Source organism: Phaethon aethereus (assembly GCF_964289735.1).
Source record: "Phaethon aethereus genome assembly, chromosome: 3".
Classification (NCBI taxonomy): Eukaryota; Metazoa; Chordata; class Aves; order Phaethontiformes; family Phaethontidae; genus Phaethon; species Phaethon aethereus.
Window position 1 is genome coordinate 36,213,275 of NC_138576.1, and position 26,546 is coordinate 36,239,820.

General features: G+C 38.1%; 1 protein-coding gene across 1 annotated transcript in view; it reads right to left on the reverse strand.

The window, feature by feature from the left end:
* COL12A1 (collagen type XII alpha 1 chain) overlaps window positions 1-26,546 on the reverse strand; it is a gene marked incomplete at its 5' end in the record, with an annotated part of 104,175 nt that overhangs the window by 25,030 nt on the left and 52,599 nt on the right. The window contains 20 exons of the mRNA XM_081998047.1: window positions 3,478-3,587; window positions 3,971-4,113; window positions 6,227-6,365; window positions 6,455-6,493; window positions 7,361-7,525; window positions 9,661-9,804; window positions 10,004-10,127; window positions 13,000-13,139; window positions 13,703-13,777; window positions 14,256-14,402; window positions 14,843-14,959; window positions 15,769-15,915; window positions 16,529-16,648; window positions 16,842-16,971; window positions 18,498-18,640; window positions 20,225-20,354; window positions 21,375-21,517; window positions 23,114-23,243; window positions 24,316-24,455; window positions 25,363-25,492. Coding sequence (XP_081854173.1) covers window positions 3,478-3,587; window positions 3,971-4,113; window positions 6,227-6,365; window positions 6,455-6,493; window positions 7,361-7,525; window positions 9,661-9,804; window positions 10,004-10,127; window positions 13,000-13,139; window positions 13,703-13,777; window positions 14,256-14,402; window positions 14,843-14,959; window positions 15,769-15,915; window positions 16,529-16,648; window positions 16,842-16,971; window positions 18,498-18,640; window positions 20,225-20,354; window positions 21,375-21,517; window positions 23,114-23,243; window positions 24,316-24,455; window positions 25,363-25,492 — 2,556 coding nt within the window. The remainder of the gene's footprint in view (window positions 1-3,477; window positions 3,588-3,970; window positions 4,114-6,226; window positions 6,366-6,454; window positions 6,494-7,360; window positions 7,526-9,660; window positions 9,805-10,003; window positions 10,128-12,999; window positions 13,140-13,702; window positions 13,778-14,255; window positions 14,403-14,842; window positions 14,960-15,768; window positions 15,916-16,528; window positions 16,649-16,841; window positions 16,972-18,497; window positions 18,641-20,224; window positions 20,355-21,374; window positions 21,518-23,113; window positions 23,244-24,315; window positions 24,456-25,362; window positions 25,493-26,546) is intronic.

The window sequence follows — 26,546 nt, forward strand, 5'->3', positions numbered from 1 at the left end:
GTTTTTCTACTGGAATGTTAAGTATTTATCACAAATTAAATAAAGCAAATGACATCTGCATAGTGAAAGCATATTACTGCATTTTCATTTGCACACAAAAATTAGGAAAGGTGAATCCACGTGAGAATGTTGAATGGGATCATCAGAAAATGTTTGAAGAGCAATGACTGCTGAGCTTTGTCGATCTATCGAAAGCAGCAGCTAGCCCAGCAGTCAAAAATAAGCAGGGCTCCCCCAAGACATTGACTCAGCTCACTGCTGATTTAATGCCAGCTCTGAATTCCAGCCTGAATTTCATGGCCCAAGCATAAATCTAATAAAAGTATGCATATAGTGTGTACAGTAAATAAAACATCTCTGTATACAATGCAGCTACATTTTGTTTTCAACAAATTAACATCAACAAAATGTTAACAGAAATCCTCTCTTCAATTTCTAACACACCAACATAAAGCATCACTTCTGACTATTCTCAGTGTCAGAAGCCATTGAGGTTTTAAGAAAGAAAACATACTTTAATCTTTCTCTCTGGACCCTTTCTAAGATAAAGTTTGGTGGTGTTCTGATCTACTGCTAGATGAACCACATCAATAAGCTAAGCAAACTATTATCCCATATGTACATCAGCAGAAAGACATACACTAATTTTCCAATTTCCTGTGGCTATCTACTGCAAAACTGCAATCTAAAAGAAAGTTTAGCACGGTAAGAATAAGAAAGTAGAAGTCATCTGTCTCTCCAGAACATTTAGTTATAAACTTAACGACTGTCTCAAGCAGTCAGGATTTTTCCTATGGGACTTGCCAGATTCAACAGCTTTCACCATAGCTCTGCTACGCAAAGCATTCAAGTATGCCAAAGTAAATTTCCCTGCACGGTTAGGTGTAGTTAACTGTGCTTCACTGAATAAGCCAGTAAGTCATCGAATGAAAACCACAAAAATGTTTGATATTTTGGAAAACATCTTGAATTCTAAAGATTTGTCATTGCTTTGAAACTGGATGGTAGGAGAAATTGCAAAAGTACATTTTGAAACGTGTTAATCTTGCTTTCCATTCAGCTGAAACTACTGCTATACTTTATTAGGAGCTAATCAACATGGCTCATACATAAGGCTTTCCCAGCACGTGAGCTGTGGAATCCCATGATGCTATCATTAACAACCTGACTCATAGAGCAACCTCACTAATCATTCTGGTGAGAATCCAGAGGAGTCAGCTCAGTTACATGGTGAAAAATCACAAATACAGCTCTTTAAATCAAGGCTGCTCCAGTTACTTTAAATACTATCAAAATCTGAACTTTTGATTCCTTTCTGGGAAAAAAAAGAAGGGGAATGACACACTGCACTGAGTAAACAATACATTTTTGCTTAAGAAATAGTCTCATAAGCAGGAATTCATAGTTCTAGAGCTCTAAGATAATTTGCAAATGGCTGTTACTCCTGTACCTCATTTGGCATCTTCGGGTTGATTTCTTTTCATATGTATGAGTGTATTTAACTATTAAAATAATAACAGGGTAAATAAAAATCCAGATTTTTGTTATTATTATTCATCAGCAAATGTAATGAACAGTTATACATAACTGCTAGTATTGCTGAGGTTGCAGGTTGTTCCCCATTTGCTCTGATAAATGAGCAGAGCTTCACTGTAAGTGCTGTCAGACAATTCTGCTCAGCTCTATTACATTTAGAGAAACTAAAAGGAAAAATATGATTCTGAACTTCACTTAAATTAGCAGCAGACACATAAAACAGACTGCTGGCAGTACAGCATGTAGAGAGCTTCACACCACTGACCCAAAGAAAGGAAGTTTCAACTCTAACACTGATTTCTAAAACGGGGCATGCTACAAGCTGTTCTGTGTCTTAAAAGTACTCCTTGGCAATAAGATGTCTCAACTTTTACATCAAAACAATATCTATTGTAGCTTTTACTGACGGTTTTTCTCACTCCAGTAGATTAATGCATTTCCTTTTAATTCAGGTGTCCTACTAGGCTATCAAAAAAAAAAAAAAAAAGGCAAAAAGCGAAATGCCAAGGACGAAATAGAGGCTGCCTACTGTGGTTGTGATCCAAGCCTACTCATAATTATCGGTTACAAAGTCAATAACATAAACATTTCTTCATATAGGAAAAAAATAATTAGCCATTAAATACATTATAAAACAAGAATAATTGGATACAACATAGAAGCAGTTTGGGAAACTATCCTCTGATAAATTCTGAGGAAACCAACAGCTTTTATAGCACTGTGTGATTTTTGTAGTCATCCATGTTTTAAACAGATGAAGTCACAAAATATTATAATGCTGGCACCAGCTATCTTTCCCTGCTTTCAGCCTAGCAGAGCTAGGTTGACTATGTGGCCTCCAGTATCAGCAAGTTGACAGAGGCAACCTCTTATCAGTATCCTCAGAGGAATGCTGGTAGTGACTAGTCATGCAGGAGACGGTATCATAAAGAAAACAAATGTCATACTCCAGCCATATTTAGTCATCAGAAGAAAACTAAACTAAACAGAAGGGAGATAAATGAAAACATGAGAATGTGCATTTCAGCTGACCAAATATGTTGCAATTGCAACTCACTTTCTTGCCCTAAACATATATACTTAACACAGCAGGAAAATATTTTTTCCATTGTGTTTTAGGTATACATGTAGTCTGAGTCAAACACTTCTTGATGACTAGAGGTAAGGAAGCCTGGCAGGATCACGTTTTCATAATTTGGTGCACAAAATTAGAAAAGGAAGCACAAAATTATCACAACTGAAGGCAGATGCAGTAACATGTAAGGATTTCACTAGCCATTTTGACAATTCAAAAATGTGATCTTCATTCTAATTCACAAATAGATTATACAATCTTCTATGGGCTCTCTCTCATTATTGTTGCTTCCTCAGTTAACATTACTTTGGAGTATTTTAGGCCCAGTGAATTTAAGCAAAAAATATACCAATACACATTCATACATACAAAATATATACATATACATGTATTACATTTGTTAAACATATGAATCTCATTCAATATGCTATTCACCTCCCAAAATTCATTCCCTACCTTTATCTGTAAGTTAATAGCAACTTACTTTCTGTGGCTATATCTTCCTCTTCTCTGAATGATTTCAAATCATTACACTGTACCCCAATGTTTTCTCACCACAACTTCTTTTCCTTTTTTTTCCAGTTTATCTTTTATTCTGCCTCTTTCATGTGCTAGGAATTAGGCTATGAAGTCTATATGATATATCCCTCCACTTACACAATCCTGACAAATTCTTGACAAATCTCTTACACTGGTTCAAAGAAGAGCTATAACTTCAGAGATCTTGTTTTATATGATCCGTTAAGTCCCTATGTCAACTTACAGTACTATACAAAGACTGGATATAACTGATAATGATTTCTGCTTGTTTTTTGTTTCAAAGAACAGCACTTCAGAAAGCAACATTCATAATTTCAATCCTTTACCTTATGGAAGCTTCCATAAAAGATCTTCTTTACTTCATCATTATCAAAAGTTACAGTTTGAACCTCTCCCCTTGTATCCTTGTTAAAGAATGACAGCATTTTGCTGGAAGCTGCAATAAATGAAAATAATACATTCCATTTCACATGTACAACTGAAACCACCATCAGAAGATACACTTATAGATAAAATGTAATATACCACTCAGTTGGGTAAACACAGGTTATATGGATGGTCTTACTGACCCATAAGTATATAGATGTATTTTCCTTTGGTTTTAGAGGTAATACCAAAGCTGAAATGTAGATTAGATGAATTATTCTGAGTTGAAAAAAAACAACTGACGTACAAATAAAAAAAAAAAAAGTCTCTTAAAATTAAAAATATATAATCCTTTTACCATGTAGGAATGCAGGTTTGGAAATATTTGGGAAGAATGCATGCAAATTAATGTAACATATAAATTCTTTATTCAATAAGCATAATCATCCTTACGATCAAGCACAACTCCAACTTGTGGTTTGTAATCTCTGTCTGCAATCTGCCAAATTGCAAAAGGCTCATTGGGGGATTCAGGCAGAAGACGGAATAACAGAATGATAGTGTATGCCTGTGGTAATCCCTCGGGGTGAATCTCCCTGTTAAGACAATATGAAGACGTTTTTTCACATGAGGAAAATAAGATCTTCATTATTTGCTCTTTTTCAAAGAAAAGACATGAGAGTAACAGGGAAACCACAGTGTTTAATGGAACTGAGCATTTTAACTGCTCTCTCAAATAGAAAAGAACCTTGTGGTAAAAAACACTATGTGATTTGTTACGATGAACTGCCAGCAGCTGGTCCAGGCACCATGGTTATGGAAGAGGCCAGAATATGACCAAGAACTCTTGGAGATGTATTCTTGTGGCAAGATTCTGTATAAACTACACATATTATAAATTCCTTAATGATAAATACAGAAAAGAAGATTGCAGCTTTATTCTTTTTTCATCTGGTCCGTTTTATACAGGCAACAGAAAACAGCACTTAAGCGTTCCTGCCCTTCAGGCATAGATGCAGTGAAGGAGATATTTAACGTATTGTCTGCAGCTGATGATGTATTTGGGCTCCACCTCATTCATCAATGGCTGAGGTTTAGATTCGTGATGTTCAAACTGTTAGACATTAAAAAAAAATTGCATTAAATGGCCTCCAGTATTTTCTGAAGGGGAATGGAGGGAATGCAGGAAGGGAACTGTAAGAAGGCCGTAGTTTCTGCTCCTCCTTAACCGTTATAATGGAACTGAGAAAGGGATTTAGCTTCATGAACAGAAACATAGTAACCTTAAAATGAAGACAGTAGCTGCTCTGTATTTTAGGCAAAGCTTATGTACCCATACAATTATGGACTCTGCAATAATAGCCATATCACTAAGTCAGCACCACCACATGGCACAGTGCAAGAATGGAAATATTAAAGTAGATATAGCAAGACTATTTATAACTTGGATACCAAGTTATTTCAGATATGGAAACAACTAGGCCACCAGGATCAGGATGCTTTTATTGCTTTGCTGACTCAGTCTAAAGTGAGTTTTATTCCCTGGCTTCTCATGAAAAATATGTGCCCAGAATACTTTGGCAAGTCTACTCCACCTCCTACAGCAGACAACAGACTGTGTATCGCTGCATTCTAAAAAAAGATGAAATAAACAGGAAGTCTGTCTTTTATTGTCTTTTTATCATCTTATCCTGCTAAATGCAAGGTTTATCTTAATGTAAGAGAGTTGCAAAACTGGGATTATCTGTACTTCCCTAGATTGTAAAAATCCAGGCTGCCAGAGACCTATCACCCCCATAGCTATAATGGCACATCAAGTAACTCAGAAGGACCTCAAGTCCTCCACTTTTAAAGTTGTGAGCTGAGAAGACTGGCAAAAAGACATTATTTCTTCGTAAACCCCAGCTCCTGTGCCTGTGATCTGATCTTTACCAAATCTGGCAGGATTGCAGAAGATTTCAAAGGCTTGCATGAAAAGAAGATAAAATTTCCTTAAATTTAATAGGAATAATGGGCTATTTTTAGGCATCTCCTCTGACTCAGAATGACTTTTTCTGAAATGTACTTAAATAGTAGGGTGAGGAAAAAATGTAAAAAGAAAGAGAGAGAGATGCTGTTCCCCTCTTAGTAAAACTAACTGCTAAGTCTTTTTGGGTTTTGGGAAAAAAATGTTGGCAAGAATGACCATATATTACCGCTCCATAAGCAAGCTCTAAGACCACAGGCCCTTGAAAACTCCATTCCATTTGCCAAATACAGCAACTCCAGTAGAGGAGAAACTACCCTAAGTTAATGGTGTCAATGTGCTGCCTATTGCAGTATGAATGATGCCTCTGCTAAAAGTGGTGCTTATCCCTCCATATTGAAACCATCTCTCTCCGGCAACGTGGAGCTTGTTTTAGTAAGGAGCCTGTTGTTCAACTGCCTACAGACAAATGGGATTATATGCAACTCAAATGGTTAAGCAGCATAATCTCAAAAAAGAAAAATAAGCAACTGGATTAATAGTGAACAGATCACAATGGAAGAAATAGATAAGCATTTAATGAGAACAATGATAGGTGTTCTTTAGAGTATATTTCTTGAAGTTCAGTAAAAAGAACATAAAATAAATTAACCTTCCATGAGATACCAATGCAATCATCTATAAACTCTATTAATCCTTCCTCATCTACTTGCCCTAAATATGAGTCTTTCAAGTTTACTTACCGTATTGGCTGGCTGACAAAGGCATTTTTGTGGAGTCTATATGCGACATAGCTTGGGAAAGAGCCTGATTCCAGTGATACACCTTGTACAGAAGCAAAATGCTTCTCTGTTAAATTATATGATTCCAGCATCTTGAAACCTTTAAATGGGAGAGAAAATTAAAAAATAAAAACACTGTAGACCTGTAAAAGACACAAATGAACCTATGCCAAAATATTAGACACTTACCAGGTGAAGTGTATCCCTCCAAGTAAATAAGAGGACAAGCTAAAAGACATGAAACAACATATAATTCAAAACCATAAAACCTAATAGGATATGAACATATACATACTTCAGAAAGTTTTATTACCAAAAAGTCTGTGCTATTATAAATTGTCATCCAACTTTTGTTACTTTTGTCATACTGTGTTCTGCTCTGTGGTAGATGTACTTAAAATCTTTACTCACTACTTTTGGTGGGATATTTCTATCGTGACAAATTGAATGGAATAACAAATGAACCCCCCAAATATTTAAGAGTCTAATTCATAAGAAGAAAGGAGCACAATGACACAGTCTTTCCATGAATATTTAAGGCATGAGTCAACTGCATAATAGCTGTCAGATTCACAAGGAAAAACTGCAGATTTATATGGCTCCTCAGGAGCCAGCGGATGAGGCAGTTAGGGAGTACACAGTTGCACATGACAGGCCTGAGAATTTCTTATTTTTGCCATAGAAGGATTTCACTTGAGTAAACAACTTTATTTAGATAATTTTAAAACAGCATCACACACTGTAGCTGCACCTCTTTAGAACCCATAGACCAGTTGTAAATAAGAGACCTGTTGTGCCCCCAGTTCAGATTAGACATCATTCTACTTCTTAAAGAGCAGTGGTTCTCACTGACTGTTACTCTTTTTTTGTTATATCAATACTTTTGAAATGTGAGACAAGATTACCTAAAATATAATACCTACTTCAAAATTTTTAAAAAGTAAATTGCTCCCTTAAACTATGTCCAGTTATTATGAAACCCAACTTTTATATATGAACATTTATTTTGATGTACCTTAAATGGCATGGCTACACTATCAGTATATAAGCAAATGTATTAATTTGGGAAAAGGGAAAATTATGTCTTCTACTCACTTGAGGTAGCTGTCTCACACACAAAGGTGACAAGGTTATCTTGAATCTTTTCAAAGGCATCAAAGTCATCAACAATAAATACATGACGCTCACTGGGCTTGCTGGCAATCTTGGCCAGCTCATTGTAATCTACATCAGCCACACCAACCACAAAGACACTGAAGCCTGTAAAAATAATACTTGTTACTTGAAATGTAGTAAATGTACATTACCGTTTTTCAGGTCCATATTTCACAAACTATCTCTATCATTGATTTCTCAGTCTCTACCTGGTCTTTTATCTGGCCTTTGTTATAAGCATACATTCTGGAGATCCTTTCACCCTATTAAAGCTCAGGAGGGATTAAACTGATTTTTGCATCTTTCTTTCAAAACTTTCTTCTGCTTTCTTCATTGATTTTTCTTCGGCATTATCCAATCTCATATAGCCCTTGCTTCATAGTCCCCTCACTCTTTCATACAAAATGTATAATCCTCTCAACTCTACAGTATCTTAAATCTGTTCTGTGTCCAAAATATCTGTGCAGATTATTAGTTATCCAGTTCTCTAGCTCTTGCCATCTCCTGCACTTCATGCTTCTCAGTTTCTCTTTCACTTTCTTAGGGTGATATTCACTTCACCAATTTTTACTTTCCAAGTTAGCAACAAGTCTAAGCTAGTTGCTCTCTTCACTAGCCATAAAAGGACCCTACATGATGACCTTAGACTAGACATTTGGATAGATGGCTTAAGTCAAATGAGAAGACCCCAGACCCTAGAAATTAATCATATCACCAGGTGTAACAGTATAATCTCCTTCTTTGTCAGGGCGATTTTCCTCTTCAAATCCTTAAATTAGTATCTCCTTGCCTTCTGTGTCAAATTTTCGTTTCCTGCTATCTTCTAGCCTTTACAGAATTCTGTCTCTGACTCATTTCTTCCTTTCCCTTCTCCCACCTAAGCCTCCATGTGATAATTTGACATCTTTTTGCCATACCAGCAAACAAGGAAGAAAAAAAAAAAAGTTACAGAACAATTCAGCACTGTATAGAAAAAAAAAAAACTCCCAGAAAATTTCATTCACATGAAACTGCACAGATGTTGGAAATGTTGGTTGGAGGCTGAAAGCAGAATTCACATTTATTGCAAATGATAAAGGTATCTTTATTGACATTTTTAATTTTTCAAAAAGAACATAGTTATTCCTCTGTAGTCAGTTCTGGTGAAGCTTTGGCTGAAATACTGTCCAGCTTTGAGCACGACATTTAAGATGCAAAGAAACCTAAGCAAGTAGAGAGGAGAGCAAAAATGGTAAGAGGTTTGGAAAACATGATCAACAGGACATTGAAAGAAGTAGGTTTGTTTAGTCTAGAAAAGAGAAGACAGAAAGAGGAAATGACAACAGGTTTCAAATATGAAGGCCCGATACAGTGGACAGTGATCAACTGCTTTCCTGGTTAACTAGGTAAATGAAAAGATGACAATAGTTTCATTAGCCTGATGAAACGCTTGGGTGAAATGTGAGGCAAAGCTTTCCAACTTTTAGGGTAGTTAAGCACTGAAGCAGATTATCCAGGGAGACTGTAGAGATTTTTATAAGTAGGGTAGCCACACATCTTTAGAAACCATCTAGACAGAGCTGACTCCTTCAGATTACAAAGGCAGAGAAAATGACCACTTGTTGTTTATATACCCATGATTTCCATAAGGAAGTGCAACAACTCCTTACTCTGGGAGCAGGACTTCAGGTGGTTCGTGAAGTGCAAAACTGCTGGGTGCAGAGACAGGAGTAGATTATTTGACATAAGCCACATCCAGCAAATCTGAAGAGGAAGTGCAATGCTTCTCAGCTCAAAACACAATGAAGGAGTCAGTTCAGACCAAGCTCGACCAAAAGCAGTTACTTCAACTGGAGATCCACTAGATTACACCAGGTAAAACATAGAGTCCAAAACCCAGGCTCATTACATCAAAAGCACTAGAATGGAGTACACTTCACAATGATCCCTGGGGTCCACACAGCAAGGAGAGAAAGAAGTAACCAAAAGTCAAGTCTATGAAACGATGTGCGTGAGGAATTACTTGAAAGCCTTAGCAAGCCACATCCTTCCCCAGAGAAAAAGCCAGAGAAAGAAAAAGTAAGTCTGCGCCAGAGATTCTACATTTTTTAAATAGTTTTGACTTTTTCCTAAATACTCAGAATACGTTTCTGAGTCCATAAATGGTGAGTAAAGGATTCCCAGATAATTGAAGCACCACTTATAATTGCATTGCTTAACACATAAGGAAATGAAAGAGCCAGGTACTGTGAGCTGCTTACCAGAGTGCTGTATGACCGTTGCTGCTTTCCTCACCTCATCCTGAGATCGACCATCTGTGACAACAACAAGTACCTTGGGAACACCTCGCCTCATGCCACTCTCCCAAGTCAAAACCTTTTCTTTGATAAATGTTAGGGCTTTGCCTGCAAAGTGCATAACGAACAAGGAGTCAGCCATATTATCCACAAGAGAAGAAATCCCATACTCTACTTTGAAAGGGCACAGCCACACAGCTAAAACAGAACATAAAAACCTAATTCTTCATCCATGCAATATTAGGTTAATGAGGCAGTTTCTGAAAACATTTTATCTTAAAGAAATACAATTACTGCTCAGGATTACCTGTCCTTGTGTTTCCTCCTCTGTACTGAATATTTTGAAGAGCTCCCAGGGCCTGGGCCTTGTCATCAAATGTATTCAGTTTAAATTCAGATTTTGCCTCATCACTGTACTGCACAAACGAAACCTGAAATGGAATATATCAGGGTGTTCAGTCTCATACCTCCATGTTCAGACCAGCTCTCTCCACTGAAATATTTATTGTGGTATATTAGTAAACAATGTGCACACAACACTCTTTTCTTTGCCTTTCATGTATAAATTGTGATGTGATTTTAAATACGTATGATTAAATTATTGCTATTACTATGATGCAGTATATAAAGTGCCTATTCTCTGCTTCTGAGCAGAGGTACAGCATTTACAAAACCTCTTCCAGGTTTTTTTTTAAGAAATACAAAAATAATTTGGCAATAGAATGTCAATAAAGTTGGATATATACAGAACTGTGTACTCTCTTGCCTTAAATACTGGAATACAATCACAGAATATTTATTCTGAAATAATTTAAAAATATTTATATATATATCATTTTGCTCCTTTTAATATTCTGTAAAATTGCAATATTATAATATACTAATTTGGTGCTGAATAGACACCTCTCTGTATGTATATATTCATATTTACTGAAGTATAAACCCCTTTTTAAATTATTAATATCCATTTAAAAAACAGAGATTATTGCAACTATCCCAAGAGGTAGGTCATTTAAATATTTTACTAGACATTAGCAATTACATGTCTCTGTCACCTGTATTAGGCCTTCTCTATCTCTAGGCTGGGGACTCATGGGTATTTGCAGGAAAAAAAATACTATGAAACAAACAAACAAATGGGAAAGAAAACTAGCTGGTATAGACTAGAGCTAAGAAGGATAAAGAATGTCTGAGACAAAGCAAAGTATGAAGGGTATCTTTTCCTTAAAAATGTCTAGAGAGTTAAAGATCAATCAAAGAACTAAAAATCTGCCTAGAAGATGAAAGGCAGTTCATAAGCATTGTAAATAGTTTTTCTAGTTACCGGGGAAAATCACTCACACAATCTCCCACAAAAAAAAACAGCCAAACAAAAAAAAACCTTCAGCCTTCTAACCAAGGAAAATGCATTGGACGTGCAGGTCATCACAATGCTCCAGAAATACCTTGTAAGAAATTCTCTCACATCTCATGTTATTCACTTCATCTAGTGAAAGAGAAATAGTTATGGGAACTTAGGCAGTCATCTCATCCAACTTCCCATAAGCAGAAGAAAACCAGTAATGGTGCAAGGCTTACAGTTAGAAGCCTGACTGGAAATGTCTTTGACGTAGCTATGATCAGCCCAGAAATTCTGAAAGTCTATTCCTCATTAGCTATTATCATAGAATCACAGAATGTTTTGGATTGGAAGGGACCTTAAAGATCACCTAGTTCCAAGCCCCCTGCCATGGGCAGAGACACCTTCCACTAGACCAGGTTGCTCAAAGCCCCATCCAGCCTGGCCTTGAACACTTCCAGGGATGGGGCATCCACAACTTCTCTGGGCAGCCTGTTCCAGTGCCTCACCACCCTCATTGTAAAGAATTTCTGCCTTATACCTAGTCTAAATCTACCCTCTTTTAGTTTAAAAACATTATCACTTATCCTGTCACTACAGGCCCTGTTAAAAAGTCTGCCCCCCATCTTTCTTATAAAGCTCACTTTAAGTACTGGAAGGCTGCAAGAAGGTCTCCCCAGACCCTTCTCTTCTCCAGGCTGAACAACCCCAACTCTCTCAGTCTGTCCTCATAGGGGAGGTGCTCCATCCCTCTGACCATCTTCACGGCCCTCGTCCTGACTCACTCCAACGTGTCCATGTCCTTCTTACACTGGGGGCCCCAGAGCTGAACACAGTACTCCAGGTGGGCTTTCATGAGGGTGAAGTAGAGGGGCAGAATCACCTCCTTCGACCTGCTGGCCACACTTCCTTTGAGGTAACCCAGAATACAGTTGGCTTTCTGGGCTGCAAGTGGACATTGCCAGGTTATGCTGAGTTTCTCATCAACCAACACCCCCAAGTCCTTCTTGGCAGGGCTGCTCTCAATCCCTTCATCACCCAGCCTGTATTTATGCTTGTGATTGCCCTGATCCGGGTGCAGGGACCCTGCACTTAGCCTTGTTGATCTTCATGAGGCTCTCACATGCCCACCTCTCAAGCCTGCCAAAGTCCCTCTGGATGGCATCCCTTCCCTCCAGCATGTCAACCACACCACAGAGCTAGGTGTCATTGGCAAACTTGCTGAGGGTGCACTCCATCCCACTGTCTGTGTCACCAACAAAGATACTACTGTTTACTCTTTAAAGCTGCACTAATTAGTTAAGAGGACTAACTTTTCACCTTTTCATACTTTCACAATGCCCACTGTGGAATGGACCCATGTTATCTATCTTTAGGATAGGATGAAGAGACTTCTGCAAGTGCCTCTCTCAAAGGGATTTTGCCTACTTACTGCAGTGGGATTCTAGGCAGCTCAACAAGACAAGGCTAATGGCAAGCCAGCTGGACTCTACATGCACAGGACTCCTTTCTTGCACTAAGAAATTAAAACGTAATCCTCACTCAACAGTCAAACTGTCCCCAAAACAGATTTCTGATATGACACAGACAAAACCTAGCATGTAACAACAAGGTAGTGTACCAGTTGTTGATGCCCTATACAAATAAGCAAAAATATAAAATTGCCCATACATTGACTATACATCACCCCAGTTTCTCTGCCTCGAGGATTTCCACAGACTACAACTTTTGTCTTTCAGGATAGTAATCTCTCAGGATAGACTGGATTCCCTTTTTCTTTACAAAATGACCAATATATTTCATAAATAATTATATATGCACACATATACATAAGCACTGTACAATAATCTAATACAAAACAAGATAGCATTCTGAAAGAAAAGAAAAATCAGATGTAATTTTAGTAATTTAGCTTGATCTTCAGTTTCCCTCCAAAACGTACCCAATGGAAATAACAAACCTACCTGGATTCCAGCAGGATTAATCAAGTCAAAGGCTCCTACTGTATTAAAAACAAATTTCACTACTTTGTTGAAGTTATCATCACCAATACTCCAGGAAGCATCAGTCAAGAATACTATGTCTGCTTTGGCACCTCTGCATACTGAAAGACCAAGAAAAGGAAAACTTAAAACACATCAATCATATCACTGTGAAATAAAGAGCATTGCTTCAAAATTTGGAAATTCAAGAATGACAAATATTCAGCAAACTTCTATTACCATGCAGTCAATGTGGCAGATGGCTAATGCTTACCACAAAAAACATTTATTAAAAATTTTCGAAGAAAGGTTCAAGAAATGAAGAAGAGCTCAAGAATCAAATGTAAATGTTTTAAATGACTTTTTTTTTCTGAGCAGCTACCATAAAACATAAATTGCCTGCTGAGGCAAGACAGACTCACAGACTTGCTGCAGAGCTATAGAATATCATTCCCCAACATTTTTTCCCCAAATGTGTGAACCTTGTTGTTCTAAACCAGGAAATGTTGAGGTCTAGTAAAGCTCAAGAGCAAATGGATGGCATTAGGAAACTGGTCTCAAACTTAATTTCCCTAAAATGCTGTGGTAGCTTTAAATCTATTTAAATTTATGAAAAATAGAATTAAGCTCTGAAGCAGTGCAGCAACTACATAAAAATACTGAATAATTCTACAAATAAACATACCATCCCGAGCTGGAGGGATCGTGGGAGGTGGAGGAGGTGTAGGTGGCGGTGTTGGTGCCTCTGTAGGTTTGAGGACTGAAACGAAATAATAATTTTTTTACTCCATGTAAATTATTTCATTCAAGGAAAAATTCTAGATTATGTATTATATTACCAAACAGAAAGATTCTAATCTTTTCTCACCAACCTAAACAATGTATAATTGGCAAGGAAAATTTTCTTGTCTTACAAGAGTAATGAGATTATACCTATTGTTAAAAAAAAGGTACATGATTTCATTATAAAAGGAACACTTTTATATGAGCTGAGTAACACTGCGCTCTGATAATGCATCAGTTTTTCATCCAAGTGTTAAGAAATACTTGGTTTCAAGAGGAGCAATAAGAATTTCCCTCTCCCTCATAAACTCCAGTTGACAATACACATAGATAAAGAGGAAAGAAGATCATTTAAAAGAGGTATTGAAAGACATTTCGGAGCAAGGCAAGTTCTACAGCTGAAACAAGACAAGCTCTATAGGCAAAACTTAAGGTTCATAGTATCTATTACCTACCTGTATGCTCCCTCATAGAGACTGGAGGTCCCTCAAGGTTAGGGGTCTGAACAAAGACAGTAGCATTGTATTCTGTGTCTGGTGAGAGTCCAGTAAAACAATGGCTCGTTTCTGATCCACGTACTGTGATTTCCTGTCCTCTGGAACCTGTCAAAAAAAGTCCAATGGAAAGAATGTTAGGGCAGAAACCCACTATTTCCTTTTTAATATGTATACAAGTAAGTGTAGAAATTAGAACTTCTTGAGAGGAGGCTGGAGCAAGCTCCTATAGGACAGCAGCTCTTGTTCCACAAAGGCCTTTCTAGACCAAGATTATGTGGTGATTATGCACCCAAGAGCATACTGGACAGTAACATTTCAAAGTACATGTGAAACCTAGGTAACTAGCAGATTCCCACTAATGAAAGTTAACCTGACAATAAGCAGCACTCGCTCTTTGCAGTTCTGTTCAGAGCTTTAAAGCTCAAACAGATGTATCGTGGCTTCTGGTGAGTGCTTGGTGCTTGCCACCATCCCAAATAGGTGGTGCTGTCACTGAAACAAGACAATTATGTTTCCAGAAAATGGAAAAAATAAAGTGCACTTACCATCAGCTGGGTTTAGCTTCAGTCTGTAGGAAGTTGCCGAACGATGAGGTGACCATCGGATACAGAAAGTATCCCAACCCACTTTGTAACTTGTTAGGTCAGTGACATTCAAATATACTGTGAACAGAGAAAGAGATAAATTGTTCTCTGGAAAATAGTGTGTAATGGATGAAACGCATCAACGTGAAAATTGTATTAGCAGTGCTGGTTCAGAATTTGTTTTTTTAAAATACTCATAGGAGGAAAGAGCAGTTCTAGTCAATCTCTTCATTTTCTGCTATGCCCTAGAGATCCCAGCCTATTATTTACAAAGGTCCAAAGTCTGATACCCTTCCCGTATTGGGTAACAGCCCATTTTATGAGTTTTCATATGAAGTAAGTTGAGTTCTTTATAAAATAAGAATCTACCAAAAATTGGAACCTGACTCATATATATGGCAGTACAAAAAGAATGTACCGAGTCAACAAAACTCAGGATTCTCAAGAAAACTTGATTTATCTTAACTGAAGAAATTTTTAGAAGTTTCTCAGCTGAGGCCGTCAACAAAATCATCTCCTTCCAAAAAGCTGAAGTTTCAATCACTGGACATTCCTGTGAGGTAAAAGCAGAGTAGCAAAAAGCCTAGACCTGCTTATCATGGTTAGATTCTGTAATACTCTGGAGACAGTTAAAGATTGACCCCAACTATAGCTGAATAAAATTTTAGGAAGCAGACTAGAAAATTTTATATCATCAAATCATTACTTAAAACTATATTTCCATTACTGTTCACAGACTTAGTGTTTTTAAGGTCTACATCATGGACAGGTGACACATATTCCTTCAGACTTTCTAACAATCAATCTTAAAAATCCTCTCTTAACCAACATTGTCTCAGATCAGCATATGTATCTAGCATGACTACAACAAAATTATTTTGACTTACATGTAGTGCCTTGATCTGTCAAAGGTATGCTCATTCCAGAATCATACTGGGCATAAACATTCACATCGTAAGTAGTACTGGGAGACAGATTATGCAAGGTGTAGGAAGTCACTTCTCCCACAAAAACCTCCATAGGCTCATTTGAACCTTGAATTGAAACAAAGAATTAAGGAAGTACAGAGAGAGAAAGATTCATGATTAAGTGAGCTACAAAACTATCCACTGTCTTTTACATGTCATTAGGTGTTAATCTCATTTTTTCTAAAACAAAACATACTAATTTCTTAAATTTTAGCATATTAGACTGTTGCAAACAGCACATACACATAGCTTTACAAGCTATTGTTCAAAGTTTGCATTTAATTTAACTTATAAGAAGACATATACATTGTTTCAGTATCACATAAAACAAAGGTTCTGAAGGACATTAGCACCTAAATACCTGTCCAATACTTATCTCACATACACCATTTCATATCCTAAGAAGGAAAAGAGATATTCAAGAGAGGAAAACCAAGTCTAGTCCAGGACTATCTAGTCACTGTATTAAATTTTAACTATACAATTCAATCTCTGTAATTGAATGTATGAAACACTGTGTTTGATAATTTGTGCTTCTTATAAAATACCGATACTAAGACTTAAGCTTCCATCAAAATCAGTAAACAAAAGAAATAAATAAATCCTTTAACACAAACATTTCCCATTAGCCACTCATTGTTCTGAAAGTGGTATACTGAGAATGAACAGATTTTCTTACCCACAGGTTTGTATACAATTTTATAGCCAAGAACAGGGGATGGTGAAGGATCCCAGGAAACTCTGAATCGTGTATACCATTCATCAGTTATATACATGTTTTGAGGAGGAAGCAGGCCAACTAGAAAGACAGAAAAATATTATAATTAGACTAGTGACTCTTTTTCAACGCCTAGAAACTTACATTGTAAGTCTGCCAGGTAATAATCACATCAAAGACATAATGAACGTAATAAAACATTAACAATGTTGGAGTGCCTAAGGAATACAAGTCTTACATTTAAAAAAGAATACACAATATTAGAACCAGTTACCAGTTCTGCCATTTCCAGTCAGTTGTCCACCATCTCCATCTTCATACACAGCCACAACAGTAATTTTATATGGCGTATCTGATTGCAGTGGTTGTAGTATCACATTGTTTCTTATCCCAGGCACTGTTGTCTAGAACACAAAAGAAACAGAGGTAAACAAACACAGTCCTGTAACTGATCAATAATGACAGTAACTAGGACCAAAAATTTGTTTTGACAGTTGGTGCACTTTATTTATGTCCACTGTAGATAAAGTCATTCTGGATATCTTAAGAGTTACAGCCTTTAAACTATTATTAGTGTTATTTTAAATTATAAAATACTGTGGTCAGCACAAAGAGATAAATCAAATTGACTCTTCAGTCCCTACCCTCACATCAGACTGAGATGCTGCAGTTCCTCACCAAGATTTCAGTACTGTTCTGTCATAGAAAGGAAGAAGTCATGATGATGTATTTGGAGGCAGAAGAAGAGAGGAAAAAGCTCCTAAAATGGGGATGGAGGTGATTTACACTACTCATCGGTTTCATTTCTACCTTTTCATTATCCTCGTCTTAGGATATCATTTTCTTGGCAGAAACAAGTTAGTCTGAGAAGGAAGCTCTAAATATTTTGGTATGTAAAAACATGCCTGTTTATGCATCCCTCAATCTCAACTTCCTGGTGCAGTCATGCACTATTGCTCCATTCTAATGAAAAGGTAGATATAATCCAAAAAGTGACACTGCTCCATAAAGTGGCCATAAAGCACTGAAGCTATGGAAAGTAGCTTGAGGTATCTATCTCAAAAGCATGTCCCAGTCAACATTTTCCATTATTACTTAATAAAAATTTTCAGTTGAGACTTGCTGTTTTTATGAAATGCCCAATATTTTCTGCAAGGAAGATATGTGTGTTGAAAAATATGTGTGTCCTGATTAACAGGTCCAGAAGGGAATTTTCAAACAGTGATTTTTCAGCATGCCCTGTGCAATAATATATAGGCAGTAATAGCATTTAAATAGCGCTCAACACGTTACATTTTCGGCTGGTGGCAGTCAGCAGGAATTCTGCCATTGACCTCTATAGGATCTGAGTTTGGCTTTGCTATATACAGAGATTTTTATAAGCATCAGATTAATTTGTGCTATCATTAAGCTGCAGGAAATTAAACACAAACACAATTCATACTGAACCTTACAAAAGCAAGTTAGATGCTGAATGAAAGTTGCCATTGCTTTGTTATTAAACTCTGCCAACTCTCTTCAATTTATAAAATGCAGACTTATGTTTATTCTGTATTTTAGCACACTAACTTCATAATGAATAGAGTATGAAGTAATAGATGGGTATTCACTGTAGCACATTGTTTGAACTAAGTGCCAGGAAGCAGGTTCTGCTCAGAATCTTCTTATTAATGTGTGACTCACATATTTAATATTATTTTACACACAAGTTGGTTCATGAAACTCTATATGTTCTGTGACTATGTGAAAAAAAAAAACAAACAAAACTGTTTCATACAAAGCATGGCTTCTCAGCATTGATAACAATGACCAAAGAATCCATAGAGCATGCAAAGTGTACTACATGTAAAAAAGGTGTCTCTTGTTTTTCTGTAGCCTAAAGAATCAACTGAGAACATCTCAATGCTTCCTAAGGAATTACAGAACTTACATATTCATCAATAGGGTCTCCCACAGTGGGTGAATAAATGATTCTGTACTGCTGGACTGGCCCATCAGCATGGTCCCATTGTACAGAAAGGCTGTTTGTGGTCTCATCGAACACTCTCACATTCCTTGGACCACTGCGAGGCACTAAAGAAAGAAAATACAGAAGGTTGTATGGAGCATGATTCTTCCAGACCAGTGTCACCCTCACTGATTCAAATCATAGAATTGTGGAATCACAGAAAACCAGGTTGGAAGGGATCTCAAGGATCATCTGGTCCAAACTTTCTTGGCAAAAGCACAGTCTAGACAACACGGCCCAGCACCCTGCCCAGCTGAATCTTAAAAGTGTCCAATGTTGGGGAATCCACCACTTCCCTGGGGAGATTATTCCAATGGCTGATTGTTCTAATTCTGAAAAATTTTCCTCTTGTGTCCAATCAGAATCTCCCCAGGAGTAACTTGTACCCATTACCCCTCATCTTTTCCATGTGACTCATAAAAAGGGAGTTTCCATCTTTTTTTGTAGCCACCTTTTAAATACTGGAACATGGTGATAAGGTCTCTCCTAAGGCTTCTTTACTCAAGAAGAACAAACCCAGTTCTCTCAGCCTTTCACCATACGGCAGGCTTCCTAGTCCTTTGATCATCTCTGTGGCACTTCTCTGGACCCTTTCCAGCCTTGTCCACACCTTTTTGCATAGCGGGGACCAAAACGGAACACCATATTCCAGGGGTGGCCTGACCAGCAGCCAAGCAGAGTGGGATAATGACTTCTTTATCTCTGCTGGTGATGCCCTTGTTGATGAAATCCAGCATCCTGTTGGCTTTCTTTGACACAGCAATGAATGCTGCCCTAAAGTCAAAGCTAAGGGCCCTCCCTGAAACCCTGAATAGTCATATACAGGTAGATTTAGTCAATGATAATACAGCAGTGCCTGAAGGGTCTTAAATAGAAATACGGCCTTAACTGGAGGACCTGGAGCAATATGGAAGGGAGAGAACACCAGAGGGATGTGCAAAGTGAGTATCTACATACGTTCTGCTTCTTGGACTCCTGCGGACAATTGCAACTATAGCCTGTCACATCTGCATGTTTTCAATGAATATGGGGATTTAATAGAGAAAGGATAGAAGCAGCAAAAGAGAGGTGATCTATTATTACCACAGACAGTTTCTTTACATGTTATTTCTAGAATTAATTTTAAAGAAGCCAAGCGTAAGCCAACCAAGATCCCACAAGCTAAGTTGTAACAAGGAAGTTTTGATGCTTCCATGATGCTGGATGATGCTGGCATCTCCAGCAAAAAACAAACATCTGGGGAGGCTGACATATAAAATTATCATGTAAGACACACAACATGAAGCACATTTTTACTGACAGTAAATTCTACCCATCTTAATGTGCTATTTTTTTTTCAAAAAGGCAAATTTTTATTTATCTATAATCACATTTTAAAGAACAGTTTTTAAACTCTTAAACTTTCAAATTAGGCTTATTTCACAAGTGAAAATTACTTTGGTAATTATGCATGTACCACAACTGCCAGACAACATGGCAAAAGCTCCCTTCCACGGAGGCCTGTAATTGCTTCAGCCATAATTCAGTTGCATTGATCTCAGACTTGCACTGATTGACTTACACTGTTTGTGATTGCAACCAATTTTATAAATTCTCCACACACCAATTTTGATTTATATTTCACAAAGCAAGTACTGACGGCCTCTTACATGTTCTTCCCTGTGCTTGACTTGGATTTCCTTCTCCATCTGCATACAGAGCTATAACATTTATTGAGTAAGCAGTGTCAGGAGTCAACCGCTCCAGCATCACATCACGAGTGTTGCCTGGTACCACAATCTAAAACAGAAACAAAAGGCACCTATATAAAAAAAGCTTCAGTTTATACCATGTCTTGTTAGAATGAGCAATTCGTATGAAATATAGGAAGATTGGAAACATGATCACACTGCACATTTTCCAAGAAAAATAATGCAACTTTGAAATAATCAAATAATGTTGATAAAAATTCAAGTGCAGTTGCAAAAAAAATTATAAGTATATATGGAGCTCTAAATCTGCAAATTGAATTTTTTTTTTTTACATTTTTACATAAAAATAGTTCAAGAAAAAAGCAGAAACATAGAGGAATAGATACCAAAAAAGTAAATTCTGTCATGGTTTACTGATATATAAAGGACATTTTCTAACAGATACTACTAGACAGGTTCCCACTCATGTGTGAAGTAATACGCAGTTTCACTTTACAGATGCAAATGATTCATTAAAATTCTTATACTTCCTTACATAAAAACATATTCATCTGTACATGTACAATATGGATGTACATCTTGTGTGAGTACATTCACAGGTTTACCTCTATTACTGCACCTATTTCTACACAAATCCAAGAACTCTTACTCCACATCTGGAGGGCAAATTTTTATGCACATCCAGACTTCACTGCTCACCAAGACCTATTTAAACACTAATGATTTCGGATAAACAGATGGTTTAGTGGTAAAATCACATAAATTTGGCATCTGGTTTCATAATTAAACATTTCCTAATAAATATTTGCTGTTTCCTTCTATCTTTAAAAAAAAAAAAATTAACTCAACTTTACCTGCAATATGATAAAGGACACTAAGTCGTCAATACTCAAGTTTTAAATTGGAGAACCTTATTTCTTATTTTTTTTTATTTCACCAAACTAAACGTTTATTTACAATGAACTGAATTCCTGTAGACAGTTTTTTCACCAGGGACACTCCTGGGCAGACAGTTGGCCTGAGTTTATTATTATTGTTCTACATTCATTGAAGGAAGCAATATCCTCCACACACTTTTAAGGAACAGCATAAAAAGTAAATTACTTACAGATTCTGATGGCCTGGGGCCAGACAATGGAGAGTAATTAATTCTATATTGCTGTACTGGACCTGGAGCAGGTTCCCATCGGACATTCATGCTGTTTGGCGTGGGATTGTAAACTTGAATGTTTCTTGGTGTTCCTCTCTCCACTAGATCAAGGATAATTTGCATTAAGTTTTACAAAGTTGCTTACATAAGTTTTAGTTCTACTTGAATTTATACCAGTGCTCAAAGGAAGTTGAAAAGCACATTAGCCCCAGATAAACACATTACTTTTGTTACCCCAAAAACTACAAATCTAAAAATCTCAGTTATTAGTCTTTACAAACATCCCTGCCAGGCAGCAAAGTACATATGCTTATGCTGCAAACTGAAAGTATAATCATAACACTTTGTTATCCTATTGTTGATCACACAGGTATGAAATGTAGTCACAAACTACACATTTCATCTCATGCTGACATTAGGAGCTCAAATTCCCTGGAAAATTGTAAGTACATGGTATGGACATTAGCATGGATTAACACCATTATTTGCCATTTTTTCACCAGTATTGCTACTGGCAGTACAATTAAAATTTCACTATTCTGTGGTAGTAAACAGTACATTCACTGCACAACATAAAAGCTGAGTGTTCCTGACATGAGTGGACTGAAAACCTCCACTCGAATAAGCAAACAAAACAGAATAAGTTACAGAGCTGCACCATAATCAAGCAGGTAAAGAGAGTCTCACAGAATCATGAAGGTTGGAAAAGACCTTTAAGATCATCAAGTCCAACCATCAACCCAACACCACCACTAAACCATGTCCTGAAGTACCACGTCTACACGTTTTTTGAACACTTCCAGAGATGGTGACTCAACCACCTCCCTGGGCAGCCTGTTCCAATGTTTGACTACTCTCTCAGTAAAGAAATTTTTCTCGATATCTAGTCAAAATCTCCCCTGGTGCAACTTGAGGCCATTTCCTCTCATCCTATCACTAGTTACTTGGGAGAAGAGGCCAACACCCACCTCACCACAACACCCTTTCAAGTAGTTGCAGAGAGCGAGAAGGTCTCCCCTCAGCCTCCTCTTCTCCAGACTGAACAACCCCAGTTCCCTCAGACGCTCCGCATAAGACTTGTGCTCCAGACCCCTCACCAGCTTCGTTGCCCTTCTCTGGACACGCTCCAGCACCTCAGCATCCTTCTTGTAGTGGGGGGCCCAAAACTGAACACAGGATTCAAGCTGCGGCCTCACCAGTGCCGAGTACAGGGGCACAATCACTTCCCTACTCCTGCTGGCCACACTATTTCTGATACAGGCCAGGACGCTGCTGGCCTTCTTGGCCACCTGGGCACACTGCCGGATCATGTTCAGCCGGCTGTCAACCAGCACCCCCAGGTCCCTTTCTGCCGGGCAGCTCTCCAGCCACTCCTCCCCAAGCCTGTAGCATTGCATGGGGTTGTTGTGACCCAAGTGCAGGACCCGGCACTTAGCCTTGTTGAACCTCACACAATTGTCCTTGGTCTCTTGATGTAGCCTGTCCAGATGCCTCTGCAGAGCCTTCCCACCCTCAAGCAGATCAACACTCCCACCCAACTTAGTGTCGTCTACAAACTTACTGAGGGAGTTTCTTACACAAGTTTTAGTTTTGGGGGAAATAAACTTCCACACCTGATGTAAAATCAATTTCTAATGATCTGAGCCACTCACAGAAAAAAATCCTAACATTTCCTTGAAAAGGACTATTTTACTTACAAGTTCTTCCAGTGTCAGAGACACGTCCACCATCCCCCTCTGGGAAAACTGGAACCACAGTTACAGAGTAAGGTGTGTTGGGTTCAAGAGTCCTCAGGATGATATAGTTTGTGTTTCCTGGTACTGTGGTCTACAAATTTAAAAGGAAAGGTAGGGGCATGATATTTACATATGCAAAAAGTTTAAGCTTTTTTGTATCTCACTTACTTCTCCACCACATCTCATTTCTAGACTGGATATGATAAAAGCTTCAAAAAGGTGAAGCCTGAAGTAATGGGGTTCATGGTATCTTCTGCCTTTCAAGAAAGTTCTGTCTTGGACTTAACAAAAACGGATGTTAAATCCTGTGCTCTCCTATACAATCCCTATGTTCACTTTTGGGTCCAAATTCTGTTCTACTTGTAACAGTAGCAGAAACTGCAGTGATCTCTTTGAGGACTACTATTTAGCAGCTCAGAGGCATTAAAAGGTCACTTTCCAAAACAAAAACCAAACATTACATAACACTACAACATGCCAATGACAAGAAGCAATGAGTAGCTCATGTTAGAAAGTAAAACTCCACATCATTTAAGAATATTTATCATCAGTAGCTTTCTAGATGCTATTGAAACAGTAGCAATTCAGGTACTCCTCCTTCCACAGGCACATTAAATAGCACAGATGTGGAAAAAGAAACACAAGTGGGAAAGAATAATATTTTCCCAGTCTGCAACAAGGGTTCCCATTGTCAAGACTGTTTTAGCTCTTTAGCAATTAAGCAATTTTAGGAGATTAGAATAAGACACCTATGTGGATTTTTCTGCTTTCACAAATATCATCCTGGCTGACTGCCTACAGTCACATGACTTATTAGTACTAAAAATGGGTAGAAATTAGGTCTGCTTTATAGCCTTTTGTACACCCTGAAGTCAGCTTCACATTCACATGCAGTGCCCTAAGAATAAACAAACAAAAAATTGTGTGTGGTATTAAACCCCCGTGCTAAGAACGAATCACTGAAGGTCTACTATATAAAAAAAAACATCTGTAATACATATGGGAGTAACTGACTTTCATGGAAGTGCTCTGAATTTTCTCCAGGGTATCTAGGAAGAGAAAAAAAGCCAGTGCATACACAAACAAGACCCAATTCACTCAGCAACATTTTCTCGCTAGCGCTGTGAGCTAGTGAGACAGAGAGATCCACACAAAGCATTTACCATTTCTTCTGCACCTCCAGCTGTAGGTCCATAAAACACTTTATACTGTCGGGGACTTCCTTCTGCATGATCCCATCGAATGTTCAGAGTACTGGTGGTTGGGTCATAAACTAGCAAGTTCTTCACGGTAGTGAGAGGTTCTGAAACAGATCAATGAGCTGTCAAGAATGTGTAACCACATTCTCCCATCTGTGCTGTCAGATCATGCCTATGTAATGTATCATTTAGGAAATTTATAAACAACAGTGTTTTGTTAAATTCATGTCAGATGTTATTTGTCTTCATTAATCAGAGCATATCAGCCCCATCCAACAGATAAGGAATACTAAATATAGTAAGAAAAATTTCTTTCAAGACACTACTTTAGAATTATACAGTGAGTTCTTTAGGATCTTTCTCCTCATTCCTCACCAAACACATTTCTATGTCTGACTTTCTATTGCAGGCTCAAAAGTAAACTAAGTACAAATTCATTAATAAATTTATTAATACATTTACAGTTAAATAATTAATTACTTCAAAATAGTGAATAGGTTTTTATGCCTGAAGTGCCTCTTGGTAGCAAACTCCTCAGTGCTTTCAATTGCAAGGTCAAAACAATGCTATCAACATAAAATGGTAGAGTCTGAAAGTGTACACTGTAAATGTCAGCCTCTGAATTGAAAGTGCTGACAGGAAAATAATAGTAAACTTATAATTAAGAGCACGCATACGAGAGTCACATGCCTTCAGATGCTTTAAGGTATTTACTAAATTGTGGCATAAGACAATTAAACAGATTAAAATGAGGGAGAAGTTCCATGGTAACATTAGGGTTTCTCTCAGCCTTAAAAGCTGGGCATCCACTCTAACGTAGTGGTCCAGGGTTTCTCTACAGCAAGTAGACTGACAAGCCTTCTTACTTTAGATACTTGAAACCCATCAAAGGACAAATGACAAATACAGATGGGACAAATTTCACCACAAGAATTTTTTCTCAGCTACTTTGAAAAGCAATACAGCAATATGGTTTTGCACCTAATAAGAAGATCTCAAGAAGCTACTTACTGGTTCTGCCTCGTCCTGTCATTCGTCCCCCTTCACCATCTGCATACATTGATGACACAGTAATAGCATACGGTGTGTCAGGCTGCAGCTTCTGTATCACCACACTGTTCTGCCGCCCTCCAACCATAGTCTGCAGTAAAACAAAACAAAAAGATTTAAGTTCCTTTCATGTTTACTGTTATACTGAAGACTGTAAACATTTGATGCAGAGTGGAAAACACTATGATGTATCATATGCTGCAAACAGTCTTGTGACTGACACTGACAGTAGGCATTGAGCAATAATAATATATAGTCCATATTTGTCTTAGCAAGTTTAGGCAGAGTCCGGTGACACAAAGCCAGTATTCATTAACACCTCAAAACTTGCATATAAACACAATTATATATCACAGGAGCACAGAATCATTAAGGTTGGAAAAGACCTTTCCAGTCCAACCACCAACCCAACACCACCATGCGCACTAAACCATATCCTGAATTGCCACGTCTACACGTTTTTTGAACGCTTGCAGTGATGGTGACTCAACCACCTCCCTGGGCAGCCTGTTCCAATGTTTGACTACTCTCTCAGTAAAGAAATTTTTCTTGATATCTAGTTGAAATCTCCCCTGGTGCAACTTGAGGCCATTTCCTCTCGTCCTATCACTAGTTACTTGGGAGAAGAGGCCAACACCCACCTCACCACAACACCAGGTAGTTGTAGAGAGCAGTAAGGTCTCCCCTCAGCCTCCTCTTCTCCAGACTGAACAACCCCAGTTCCCTCAGACGCTCCGCATAAGACTTGTGCTCCAGACCCCTCACCAGCTTTGTTGCCCTTCTCTGGACACGCTCCAGCACCTCAGCATCCTTCTTGTAGTGAGGGGCCCAAAACTGAACACAGGATTCAAGCTGCGGCCTCACCAGTGCCGAGTACAGGGGCACAATCACTTCCCTACTCCTGCTGGCCACACTATTCCTGATACAGGCCAGGATGCTGTTGGCCTTCTTGGCCACCTGGGCACACTGCCGGCTCATATTCAGCCGGCTGTCAACCAGCACCCTCAGGTCCTTTTCCACCGGGCAGCTCTCCAGCCACTCCTCCCCAAGCCTGTAGCGTTGCATGGGGTTGTTGTGACCCAAGTGCAGGATGTGGCACTTGGCCTTATTAAACCTCATACAGTTGACCTCTGCCCATCGATCCA